Here is a 14,331-nt window from a genome sequence, read left to right as displayed (position 1 = left end):
TGCTCGCCATGAAGAAGTCACACTTGAGAGGCACCGACAAGCTCCCCTGGATCTAAAACAGAGGAGCGTAGAATGAACTAACCGAAGACTAACTGCAGGAAAAGAGCAGGGTTGCAAGATCTGTTCTTGGAACATCAATGGATTAGGTACAAAGCTGAAGGAAGATGATTTCCTAGAGTTCATCACCCAATTTAACATATTTCTGCTTCAGGAAACCTGGCAGACAAATAACTCACCACTTGTGGGATACAAAGAACACTTCATTCCAGCACAAAAGGAGGCACGGCATGGTAGGGCAAAAGGAGGGCGATCTATTTTTATACCTACTGATTTCCCTTGGAGAGATGCCAGTATCGATCTAGGCTCACCATGGATGCAATGCATTAAAATCGAAATCTCTCCCACCATGGATTTACTAATTCTAAATGTATACATGCACCCAGGGGGAAAATACAAAGGGAAAAGAATTAAGCAACTAATAGCTGCAATCAATATGCTGAAAACTACCTAAAAAAGTGACAACATGATAATAACGGGTGACTTCAACATGAACCTAATCCAAGGACAGGAGGGAAACCTAGCGACCTTCATACAGCCACGAGAGGGCAATCAAAGTAGACAAGATGCAATGGGGAAGAAATGTGCAGCAGAATTGGAAGCCCTCTTTCAGCACACGCTAAATGGAAGGGGCCCCTTGGATAGACCAGCAGCCCTAACGAGGGTCACTAGGAATACAGGCTCTACAATAGATTACATATTAGTAGACCCTGATCTATTTTCTTATATTAGCGATTTCCATATCCTGGAACGGGTTGAAAGCGACAACTTTCCCCAGGTCTTCACATTATTGATTAATCTAAAAGGGTCGGAGCAGGCGCACCCTTTCACATTGAACACTCAACTTTTTAATTCACAGAGATTAAACTGGAACAAATATAATATTTCTAATTTAATGGAGACATGTTGATTATTGCTCTCACCATCAGCAGAAGCTCAAGACCCAGTAAAGGCCTGGGAGTCCTTCGTAGTTAATATCAACAAAAAACACCAAAACAAATGCAGAGGACATAAAATAACAAGAAACGGAGGAGAGAAGTGGTATACGTCAAAAATGCGCCCAATAAAAAAACGGCTGAATAGATACCTAAGGTCTATTCGAATAAAGGACCCCCACTTATCACAACAAACTCTCAAATCGATAGGAAATCTAAAAAAGGAGCTAAAACGTGAAACCAAGGCGGCCAAGCAAAAGTATAAGGAATACTTGGAGTCCACGATACTCCATGCCAACAAGCAGCGGAACTCCAAACAGTTCTGGGCTAAAATAAACCTCATGCTAAATGGCAAACAGCGGCAGTTTAACTCGGACATGACAGATCAAATATGGAGCGCACACATCGATTCAACATATAATTTCACATTGGATACTCGCATAGATAACACAACTGCGAACCCAATAGAGCTCAATTCGACCCCCAGTTCGAGAACAACCCCAGAAGCTTGGAATTCCAGCTTGCAAAAAGATTAATCTCGCACCCACAGTCTGGTACGGGTGGTAGCTCAAGTCACGGACCCAACACAGTCATTTCAAATTAAAGAAAGCTGTAAGTGCCCCATTTTGGAGCATATAGGAGAAACAGCGCAGATTACCCCAAAGCAGGTTCTGAGGACTATAAATCACCTGAGAGCGGATGGGGCCCCCGGACCAAATGACCTACCCAACGCGCTATTTAGGCATGATCCTACGTTTTGGTCCAGCCACTTATCCCTCTTGTTCAGTAACAGCTTAAGCACCGGGAATATTCCTGACTCTTGGAGGGGCAGCATTATACAACCAATTTACAAATCGGGGACTCGTTCAGACCCTAACAACTAAAGGTTAATAGCCCTAGTAGACGTTAAGGCCAAGATCTACGCATCCAACTTATTGGCAGATATGGAGACTTGGGTCAGAAGTAAAAACATGATCCCAATGACGCAAACAGGATTCCGGGCCGGAATGGGTACCCTAACAAACCTATCAGCACTAACTCTCCTAGCTAAGAAAGCAATTGACAACTCTAACTTTCTATACACATGCTTTCTTGACCTCAAAGCTGCCTTTGATAAAGTGCCAAGACCTAAATTATGGGCAAAAATGAAACCCTGGGGCGTCCCTCCCAAATTATTGGTAGCAATCATCAATTTATATTCCCATACTTGGGTCCAAATAAAAAAGGGGATGGTCGGTGCTTAACAACGACATTTCCAACACTTAACGGGCTAAAGCAAGGATGTGTGTTGGCTCCCAGCCTATTTAATATCTACACCGCCGACCTAAAGGTCCAACTATGCACAGTCCAGGGCAATCCACCGAAACTGGGACAAACACCCATAGCGAGCCTGCAATATGCTGATGATATTGTGCTTCTTTCACAAACTCTACTTGGTCTACAACGGCTAATCTCTCAACTGGCACTGTACATTTCTAATGCACAATTAATAATAAATCTTAAAAAATCTAATGTCCTATGTTTCTCCAGCTCTCGCAAAAAACGACCAAAATTTGTTTGGAGGATAAATTCTTGTATTCTAACCCAAGTGGATGAATACAAATATTTGGGCATCCTATTAGACTGCCAATTAAAGTACAAACACCATTTAGACTATGGGAACTCAAAAGCAAAACAACTCCAATTCGCCTTCAAAACCATACAAAAAAAAACTCAGCGGAAGCTCAACTGGTCATTTGCTAAAGGTCATAGTAGCAAAATGTTCGCCTTCAATCACATAAGGCTTGGAAATGATGGCCACCAAGGACTCAACTTTGCTCAACCTTGCCCAATCAAGATTGTTTAAAAAACTTCTCAATTCCGCGACATATTTCCAAAGCACAAATACGCCTGGAATATGGTTTAACAAATCAGATCCTGGCTAGACAAGGGGTCTTGGCCAAATATTACTGGCGCATGAGGGACGCTGAAGAGAACACGTTCGCCCATGACTGTTGGGAAGAGGTCGAAAAACAGGCCAGGCAGACCAATTCCACGTGCAAGTCTTAGGCAAGCACTCCTATCGCTAAATCTGGAAGAAGCTTGGCACTCACCAATGACATATACAGCTTTTAAAAAAATCACCAACAAAGTCGTCAAACAAACATCCCTGCAAATAGACAAAGGATTAGCGGCTGGCAAAAGTCATGCTTGGTTCGTGATGCCAACATACAACCAACTGAAACAACAATCCTATTTACAAGAATGTTTTAGGGACCATTACAAGAGGAAACTAAGTCTACTGAGGTTGGGGTGGTTCCCGAGCAAAGACCTTACCCCTACATGGCTACGGACCTGGTCAACTTTGGATTGTCGCCTCTTTAACAAAGGAGCAGAGCCGTTACTGCATCTAATATGTATTTGCCCGGCCTTACAAAATCTAAGAAAGATCCTCCTGAAGCCATTCTTAAGAGAAATACAAGTCAGGACCTGCAGGGCGGCTGTGATAAAATGCCTTAGCGGGTCCTCAATACAACTTTCCTGTAAAACCGTAAAATTCCTGGTATTTGCTGCTCAAGAGATTGAAAAAAAGACGGCAGCAAAAGAGGGTCTGGGACTAATGGACTCCCTGTAGCTGAAAACACATCCTCCCTTATTCTTCTTACAGCCACCCTTCTTCCCTTCCCTTCTCTGTTATTTTTATACACTGCAAGCTTTTTATTTGGGATAAGAGGGAACAGTTACATCTAATCAAATATAAGCTGCTTTTTGTGCAGCACCCCCTGGTATAACAGTCAGTTGCAGGCCCCTACACCCCAACGAGAGGGCGTCTGCCTTACAATAGTCCTACCCCTGTTTCCTTTTACTTTTGAACATTTAAAAACTCTTCCCCCATTTTTATCTATTATGTATATTTGTGCAAAATCGCTCAGGACATGGGGGCTAGTGTTGTATTATGTTGTATGCTGATTTAAAGATGCTGTTTCATGTTGTTTTATTCTGATTCAAAGATGCTGATGTATTATATGGTGGTAAGTTCCACCCTTTTATGATTTTAACAAATCAAATAAAGTATTCTTCTTCTTCTTGACATTTTTCCAGAACACTTTTGCTCTGTAGTATGTCTGTCATTCATTGATTTTTGTTGTTAGATTTTTTTGTTCACATTGTGTCACCTTGTCACAAAGTCACTTGGTTATTTATCTCTGAATAACAGCCATATATGAAAGTACAATTCTCAATCTTGTGTATGACTTGGATTATATGATTAAGAATATAGTGATTGATTGCAGACTGTTCCGTGTTGTGTCTAATCGTTATTGTTCAATGTGAATTGGCACAAGCCTTGCCTCGTAAATACTGGATTGATCTTTCGTTGGTCTATATATAACCCTGACGCTAACCTATGGCCGAGACTAGGGGTGGCTCCTCCCCTGTGGACACCGGCTTTCACTGCAGGAAACGCTGTAGGAAACACCCGAACCCCTCTGACCCTAAAAATGCACCTAGTGCAGTTCAAACCCAAGCCCAGCAAATCGATGAGGCCGTACCCAGAGGGGGAGTACTCACTTTAATGTCAGCAGGAGAGATGAGTAGCGGTGGGCGACGTCCATGCCATTCAGAGGGTATGAATATGACAACACCTACAGTGGAGATCGACCAGACCTTGCTCATTTACCCCACCTTCCACCCCCTCCGGCTCACCCATCATGACATTGAACCCGTAAATCTAACCACCGACCGTGGAGACTTAACATACTGGACGATGTCTGGAGGAGCTACCTTGATAGCTATAGCGGAGATGGGCTGCGGACTTCCCCCTCAGCCGTCACCTACCCAGCCAGACATTGGACAGACTTTCCCTTCATCTCTCGGCTGTATCTCCCACCTGGTTACACTTTTACACTATTTCCCTTACCCTTCCACACGCCAACAACCAACAGATATAACTCGTAATTGATGTATCATTTGTAACATTGTGTAACTTGTAACTAATGTAACTTCCTCATGTAAAGCGCTCCGATACCTCCGGGTCTAGCCAGCGCTATATAAAACTCAAATAAATAAAAAAATTAAAAATATATGTAGGGGCATGACATGTGCACCGTAATTATGTACTAAGGACAAAGCAGGTCAACATTGGGGTCATATCCCTAACTGTACTACTCACTATAAAAGACCTAGACAAACACCCTTACCCATAGGACACTGGAGAGTGAATGACAACCTTGTTAAGTGAACAGACATTAAAGAGTCTACCTGCAGTCGTATCACAACCTATTTGACGGAGAATGTAGGATCAGCCTCATAAATTGCCAGTCTCTGGGATGCTCTGAAGGCGGTGCTCAAGAGAAACTTATGGCTCTCGTGGCTAAATTTAACGCGGACAAGAGGGCAAAGCATAGGAAACTGGAGGGCAAGGTGAATAACCTAAAGACCCAGCATAAGGGATCAGGCGCTAGAGAGGTCTCACAGTAGCAAGGCAACAGCTTAAAGCACTGGACTGGAAGGTCATGGGGTATGCATTACTGCATACCAAACACATATTTTAAACTGGGGAATACAAAGTAGGCAAACTGCTTGCTTGCAAACTCAGGGCACACAGCAGAGAGATAGTGTCCCAAATGATCACCCAGACAGGAGACACTGCAAACACCTCGGAGGGGATAGCTGAAGCTTTCCGAAATATACTCCTCCATGCAAAATACTTCAGAACCCTCCCGCTACCTGGACGCAACTCCACTACCAACTCTCACAAAACACCTATCTGAAACATTGAAGGGAGACATAACAGGGGAGGAAGTGATAACTAGTATCTCCAAACTACATACTGGGAAGGTTCCAGGCTCCAATGGGTTTAGAGCAGCCTTTTACAATATGTTCTGTCCACTATTACCTCCTTTACTGGATAAGCTCTATAACTCTTTTGAAGACATCATACCTCTGACCACCGTGATGCAAACGGCAGCATTCACAATTATACCCAAACCGGCAAGGACCCTTCAGTCTGTACTGTGTAATGGAGGACATCATGGCCTGGCAATTAGCTCCCTTTATGCAAGACCTCGTAGGCCCAGGCAAAACAAGGATAATTCCAGAAAGAGGATGCCAACAACACAAAAAGCACATTACACATCATGGACAAACCAGCATGCACCAAATTAACAGCCTTCCTATTATCTATCGAAGCTGAGAAGTCACTCGATAGAGTCCAAGGACCCCTCCTCCGGGAGGTTCTTGATAGGAGTGAAATGGGAACCAAATCCCAGAGATGGGTGTTTAGTGGCTACAACCATACAGATGTCTGGGGACGAATTAACGGCACAACTCTAGGCCCTATTCCAATACAGAGGGGAATACAGCAGAGCAGTCCCCTGTCCCCATTTTTGCTTGGCCAATATATGGAACCCATAACTGAGGTAATACGTAGAAACCCACAAAATCTGAGGAATTACATCCTGTACAATGGAGCACAAGATAGCATTCTATGCAGACGGCGTCCTCTTGATGCTAACTAATCCACTGACCACATTTCCAGTCATACTCTACGAATTAGACACATTCGGCCAAGTGTTGGGGTTCAAGGGGAATAAGAAAAAATCACAGGTTTTGGGAATCAATGTCATCTGGATGCAATGAATGGCCCTTCAGGAAAAGTGACCCTTCACGTGGGCACACCGATATATCACCTACTTAGGCATTAAACTCTGTTCAATAGTAGAGCGCACAGCCAACACTATACTGACCTCCTCCGCACAGCAGGTAGGATTCTACAGAGTTGGCAGATGGGGGGGGACTCTCACACATGGAATGTATAGCAGCTGTTAAGATGACCCTTCTACTTAAATAACTATACATAGTGAAGGTTGACGCCCTATTGCAGGTTGTGCCCCTCCAGCCACCCCGGGGAACACTTCCCATGATGCAGGGCTGCATATCGAAGTTTAAGGTTAATAGAAAGGGAAAAAATCCAGAGTGCCGAAGCAACAACAAAATGCCTGACTGGAGGAGGGAGGGCTAAGTCATACTGCACACGCACTGAACTGCGATAATGGCATTGCAAGACCTCCAAGAAAAACTGTAGCCAGCATTAATGTGTGGAAGATACCTTAGTTACACAAGAGGCACAGTCCTAGGGGAGTGTATAGCTCTGCAATAATACAGGCCACTATGGCAGCATTCGATGCTGTGACTCTCACAATAGGATTGAAGTCCTTGCCCTACCCAATGACCCATAAAATAGGCAACCCCAAATCCCTGTCAGTCAGGAACAGCAATGACTTCTGGACATGGCAGTTAGCGAACTGTAAGCCTACAGGAGACCTCTTTGTCTGCAATGGGTTGCCGTCCTTGTTGCAGTCCTTTGTACAATTAAAGAGACACTCTGGCCTACCACAGAAGGAGCAAATGTGACATATGCAGATATGCAACTGGGTGACACAACCTGCATAAGAGGCCTTGCTGCCTGCCTGCTAACCCCATTTAAGAACAGTCTCACCTCCAAATCCGACGACAAACATCCGGTCTTTTACCTCGATAAGCTACTTCAAAGAATGATCACACTGCCACACTGCCACAGTGGCCCAAATAAGGTGGAAAAACAAATTAGAACACAGACTAATTGGTCCAATTATTTGGAAAGAGGGTGGACTCCATTATGGGACATTGGGCCTTGTTTCCTCTTTCTTGTTTTTTTATTTTAATTTCAGTACCATCCAGCTCATTATGATTACCAGCCTTTGGATGGAGGCGGCTCTCTGCATTGTAAGAAGCAAATAAACAGATTTAAACGTAATTTAAAATACGCCTCCCCTGACAACCAAACACATTTTTTGTTTGAATTTCTGCATTTGAGTCGCCAGGCAAGGATGACTATAGGAATGGAGTGGGTCATAATGTATGAATTTCCGTAATGAGTAGAGAAGGCAAGGCAAGTTTACCATGTTTTATTTGGAATGGGTACTCAAAACGATCCATGACGTTATCATGATTTCCAAGTTTTAACTACTATTTACTAGCTAATAAAACTCTTTAAATGTCTCATTTGGAGAAGGTTCTATCCGCAGCATACTTACTTTCAATCCCAGCAGGGCACCGGACTCTTTTGGCATGCTAGTCCTCTTGTTAAGGATAACACGTCCAATCAGCCGATCTCCTTCCTTCGATGGCTGCCATGTTACAGGATGCTAATAAAAACACAAAAACTTCAGTTTAACAAATTCTGCTTAGAAATCATTGTCTCCTCTCAAAACATAACCCATTTAAAACAAGCACTGAATAACATTCTTCCAAGTAACAAGGGCTTGCTCGATACTTATAATTGAAGATGTTAGCTATTTAATTAACGATTAGAGTATTTACATACACCTATAAAATGATGATAATAATCAGGCAGAGCATCTCCTAGATCTAGTCTAGTAAATACATGAATTAGGTTATTTTGTAAGCACAAGGAATTACATCAATGTCATTCTCAAACGACAGGATATACGCTTTGAATAGATAGGACCCTTCCTGCAAAGAAGCGCTGTTCCTGTGTTGTTGCTGTCTGGCCACTTTCCCACGCCTCGCGGCCCCCGCTTCGCTGGAGCCGCTCGTAGGCTTAGACTCTCTCTGGGGAACATCCTTTCTGCCTCCCTTCACGCGCTTTGAGCACCAACGCGCCCCTTGCAAGCTGTCATCTGGTCAACAGGGGTAGAGGCGGGACTGCGAGGACCAGCATTCCTAGCGGCGTGGATCGGCTGCAGCTGGTCCTCTTCCCGCCCCCTCCTCCTCCTCTTTAAAATCTGTGTGGAGTGAGTGAGCCTTGGGACCCTTCCTGCAAAGAAGCGCTGTTCCTGTGTTGTTGCTGTCTGGCCACTTTGCCACGCCTCGCGGCCCCCGCTTCGCGGGAGCCGCTCGTAGGCTTAGACTCTCTCTGGGGAACATCCTTTCTGCCTCCCTTCACGTGCTTTGAGCACCAACGCGCCCCTTGCAAGCTGTCATCTGGTCAACAGGGGTAGAGGCGGGACTGCGAGGACCAGCATTCCTAGCGGCGTGGATCGGCCGCAGCTGGTCCTCTTCCCGCCCCTTCCTCTTGTTTTTCCTTCATAGCTTGTGTGGACAACGCGCACGCGGGACGCGCGCGGGGCAACGGCCGGGGCGAAGACCGGGCAAAGAGCGGGCCGTTTGAGGCCGTTCGAGTACGGCAGAGTCCGGCCCAGGCCCACTCCCCCTGGACGTTCTGAAGACCACCCAAAATGCCATTAAGATCAGGGAAGGAACGTACTGTACAAATCAACACATCTAATGGCGTCGTCTCTGGCCCCTTGGACGCTTTTATCACCCGGGCCACTGGCATCTTAGAAAAGGAAATTGCCATGGTTGAGAAAAGGCTCTCAATAGACCTGATTAGTGGAAAACGATCCTCGCTGGGGGCTTTAGCTACATCTGTCTCCCCTGCACCATCTGTACCCCATGCTGCCTTCAATTGTGTCCATACCACCTCTACGGACGCAATAGTCCATATAGAAAATATTGGGGGTAGCCTGTCCACAAGAGATAAAATAATGGAAAAAAGGCTTAGTATTAACGACTCTAAAGATACGCAGGAGATTGGGATGGTGGATAATGACTCTGTGATTAATGAGGAGCAGGATTTTAGCCAATTATCCGGAACTCCTCTTCTTAATCAATCCAATATCTCTAATCCTGTTGTAAAGGCTAATTCACCTATATCCAACTCTGCCCCCAATACCAAAAAGAGAAAACGGGATTCTAGAATGTCAGGGGAAAGAAATATGACACCCAATAAAGCAAATACAGTCCAAGGGGAATGGCGCCAGGGGCCCGAGCCCCAATTAAACCTGCTAAAACCCTCGGTGCCTAACAATAATAATATGCTATGCCCCTCACTTTTGGCTTTGGGTTCCTCCACTACATGTCCCATGTGCCTCAATAGTGATGAGGCTCTGCTGGCAAAAATGGAGGCCATGTTTAAAACACTACTTTTACCAGTCCTGGAGCGGACTAGGCTCATGACCTCAAAGATCGATAGTATGGAGGGTCTGATCCAATCAAACCACGCAATGTTGCAAGCATTGTGTGGCTTAAATAATAAGGGCACTGTTAATGCACCAGCACCAAGTAAGGCACCTAATAAGGTTACTAGTAAGAATATGGAAAACGGCAAAAATTCCCTCAATAAAACGACAGGAATAAATAACACCATAGCTAAAGGGGGTCAAAAAACCAATACCTCTTCTACCATCTCTTCTAAACCAGGTGTTAGTTCTCAGACTCAGATACTAAAGCCCCAAACGAAAACAGAGGCTAAACAAAATATGGTTGGGCGCCAACACATGGGTCCTCAAATACAATCTAATATAAATCGTCCTTCACCAATTTCTTCAAGAACTCAAAATACTGCTTCTACCAGTCGCAGGGAGGGGGGGCGTAAAAGGCCAAACATCCCCAGTGTTGATCTTCCACCCGAAGCGGCCTTACACACCATCGTTTTGACAGGCGTAGCACCATTAAAACCAGGATCTAGGGAATCATATGGTGACCTTCGTAATAAAGTCACCTTTTGGCTGAACAAAAATCGCCCGCTACCCCCCTCCACTCCTACGGAGATATTGTATGTGAGGAGAGTAGATTGGGTGGGGCCTGAGGCTAAAGATCTAGAAGGAGACTGTATCCTTATATCGTTCAAAGACTCATGGGTAGTAGATGCTATTAAACGAGTACCCAGATTTGCAAGGCAGGGGGATGTACAAACACTAGATTTATCCTACTTCTACCCGCGCAGGCATATACCCTTCCAATCCTATCCTCTGTTCCGTAAAGGTCCTGCTGCAAGACATCCCATGGTACTGACCCCGATTGACTGCCAGCGCCCCTTTCTCTTTAATCATTTTGGCCCCCTTTCTGGCTTGGAAGCTATAGATTGACTTAACAATACCTTTAGCGAGTCTCCGACTGGTAGTGTGATAGCCCAAGTCCCCAGTGATTATAACGTGGTATGCCCAATTCAACTGACCAATCTAGTTGACGGGGAGGGAGGCCGAACATATCTGCCAAACAGCCCTAGACCACACGTAGTTACCCAGGGGTCCCAGATCGAGGAGAAAATCACTGCCCCGGTAGACTGTGTTAAGCATCTAGTGGATAATGATGATATAGGGGCTGCTCATGGATCTGTACAGCCCTTACACTCTTTGTTGCCAGGCAATTTGAATGACCATCTAAAAATTTTGTCCTGGAACATAGCGGGTATTAAGGCACGCCTTGTGTCTGCGGATTGGTCAAGTTTTATGGACAACTACGATATTATCCTGTTGCAGGAAACATGGGCAACGGAACCTGTCCATAAGCTGGGCTATACTAACTTTTTCAAACCCGCAACTAAAGGAGGTAAAGGGCGGGCCGCAGGTTGCTTGTTAATCTGGGTGAAACAATCCCTGGGCTTTTACCCAACAGAGTTCCCAGTGGAGAATCAGGATCTGTTATCCATTGTTTTAAACAAAGGGAACAAGCAAGCTATGAATATTATTAACATCTATGCTAGAGGCCTTCCTGGCGGTCGATGCCCACCCCTGTTGAACCTTGTTGATCACATGATAACGAAAATGGTCGGAGGTATTACTACCATCATTGCTGGGGACCTACATTGTACTATAGAACCTGTGCTAGATATGGGAGACACATGGACTATGGCAGATGATTCTGCTTGGGGTATTCCAGACTTACAAGTGGAGAAGATGGCTAAAGCTACAGAGGCTGCAGTGTCCTGGACGGCCTTTTGCTTACAAAATGGGTTCAGGGCATGTAATGGCCGCTCTGCCTCTGATGCGAAGGGAAAAAGCACTTTTGATAATGGCCATAGGCAAAGCCGCATTGATTATATTTTACTGGACATGGAGCATTGGGCTCTCTTAATTGATATGGTAGTTTTAGAGCGCCCGGAAAGCGATCATAACCCACTGTCCCTATCGATGAAGACACCGGATTTAAATAGAAGGGAGGAACCATCTGCAACCTATACAGGGGATGTCCTACTTACCAATGATAGGAGGAGATTGAAGTGGTCACAGGTTATAGAAGATGAATGCTTATTAAATAATATCAATGTTGTAGTAGGAAATGCATTTAATGAAATGTTGCAAATAGATATGTCGGGGGTGGAGATCGGAGCTGCAAATAGTGTGATGGGTGTTCATATTAAGTGCTTTGACAGCTTAAAATCAATGCTATCCAAACCATGTAGGAAAGTTGTTACTAAAACTAATCCCTTGCCCCAAAAATGGTATAACAAGGACTGTAGAGAGGCACATACAGCTCTCATCTCTGCCATTAAATCTCGGGACATGGTTAAAGTGAGAGCTGCTAGACTCCATTACAAAAAAACCCTTAGCAAAGCCAAAAGGGAGTGGGAGGATGAGTTATGGTCAGATCTTTTAGAGGCATCATCCTCTAATAACCAGAAAAGGTTTTGGGAGTTGGTTAAATGGGGCAAAAACATCGACTCTTCTACACCCGGAAATAATGTGCCACTCGAGGATTGGGTATCATTTTACTCGGCCCAATTTAGAGCTGGGGACGATGATACTTCAAATCCCTCAGGCAATCCACTCACGCAGACCCCAGAAAGCGGGAAACTCACCTTTACGGTTGCTGAGGTTGAGCTGGCATTGGCACTTACTCTCCGAGGCAAAGCCCCCGGTATGGACCTAATCCCGGCGGATCTTTTTAAATCTAATCCCACTTTGTGGCTCCCGTATATCACTAGAATAGCTAATACTTTGGCACTTGGAGCTACAGTCCCGAAATCCTGGAAAGGGGCAGAAATAGTTCCAGTCTATAAAAAGGGTGATAAATCTATTCCAGCAAACTACCGCCCTATCAGTTTAATCGACTCGATTCAAAAGATAGTGGCACGTATGGTTTTGGGAAGGGTCCAGGGTTGGATAGAAATGGAGAACATCCTGTCCCCCATGCAGGTGGGCTTCAGATCGGGAATGAGCACCATAGATCAGGTTTTTAGATTCTGCCTGATCTATTGGAAGGAGGTTTGGTTAGGTGGTGGTAACATCTATGCTGCATTCATTGATCTGAAGTCCGCCTTCGATCTGGTGCCCAGGGACAGGTTGTGGGGTGTGCTGGTAACTTTGGGATGCCCACCCGAATTATTGGACCTTATTATAAGACTCCACGAGGACAACTTTGCGAGGGTGAGGTGGGGGGGTCAGGGACAAGTCACAGAAACTTTCCCCGTAACCCGAGGCGTCCGCCAGGGGTGTGTCCTGGCCCCTACCCTGTTCCTCCTTTTTATCAACCAAGTTGTTAAATTTTTCTTGGATACTCCCACTGATGCCTCAATGTTGGCAGGGATGAGGTTCCCGCTACTCATCTTTGCAGATGACACTCTAATCCTCTCTAAAACACGCAGCGGACTACAGCGGGCTTTGGACCGCTTTGAGGAGTTTTGTGCCATCAACAACCTGGTAGTCAACGTGGGGAAAACAAAATTTATGGTCTTCACAAAAAACCACCCAGTCCGAAGTTCAGTGAAGATGAATGGAGTAAACCTTGAACAGGTTGATACCATGACCTATCTAGGGGTCACCCTTGATAGCCGTCTGAGATGGAAGGATCAGATCAATATGCAACAACTCAAACTTGCCAGGCTTACTGGCTGTCTCGTTAAAGAGCAGAAAGAATCAATCACTAGACGGGTCCTGCCGGCCCTTAAGATCTATGATGTTAAAATCTCTACAGCCATCTTATATGGCGCAGATCTATGGGGTCATATGGACTTGTCTAATCTGTATAAAACTCAATGTAGATTCCTCCAAAACCTAGTGGGCCTTCCACAGTCTACACCCTCGCTCCCTCTCTGCCTAGATCTTGGCACCCCCCCCATAAATGAAATGGCAAGATTTAGGTTAGTGGCATTGTGGAGACGAATATGGACATCCCCAGACTTATTCCTTTTTGCAAAGGAATTGTCAGAAGTTAGGTCCATCAGGGGTTCAGGGAAAATACCATGGCTCATTGCTGTAAAAACAATTCTGATAGACATGGGCTTGGAACATCTTTGGTCATCCCCACAATCTAATCCCTTCCCACCTAAAGATGAATTTAAATCTCTATATTGGGCCACTACCCGCCTAAAAAGAGTGATGCTGTCCAATAAAAATGACCTCACAGGCAGGTTTCTAACATTCAAAATTGACCTATTGAGAGAGCCATACTGGGATGTTATTTCCCGACCGCTAGATAAGAAATTGTACCATCAGTTTAGAGTGGGCGCTTTGCCATTAAACATCTTTCTGAACAAATGGTCCACAGGGATATCACCTTATTGTATGTGCTGCTT

The 14,331-nt window shown here is 44.9% G+C and overlaps 1 protein-coding gene across 13 annotated transcripts in view; it reads right to left on the bottom strand.

Annotated features, from left to right (window-relative positions):
- The window catches only part of RIMS1 (regulating synaptic membrane exocytosis 1), a 1,970,833-nt gene that overhangs the window by 1,089,351 nt on the left and 867,151 nt on the right, over nt 1-14,331 (bottom strand). For all 13 annotated transcript variants that reach the window (XM_086926498.1, XM_086926484.1, XM_086926488.1 and 10 more), the window contains one exon: nt 8,048-8,158. In XM_086926498.1, coding sequence (XP_086782624.1) covers nt 8,048-8,158 — 111 coding nt within the window. The remainder of the gene's footprint in view (nt 1-8,047; nt 8,159-14,331) is intronic.

Source organism: Lissotriton vulgaris, chromosome 6 (genome assembly GCF_964263255.1).
Source record: "Lissotriton vulgaris chromosome 6, aLisVul1.2, whole genome shotgun sequence".
Classification (NCBI taxonomy): Eukaryota; Metazoa; Chordata; class Amphibia; order Caudata; family Salamandridae; genus Lissotriton; species Lissotriton vulgaris.
The sequence above is the reverse complement of the archived record's forward strand: the minus strand, read 5'-3'. Positions and strand labels throughout refer to the sequence as shown.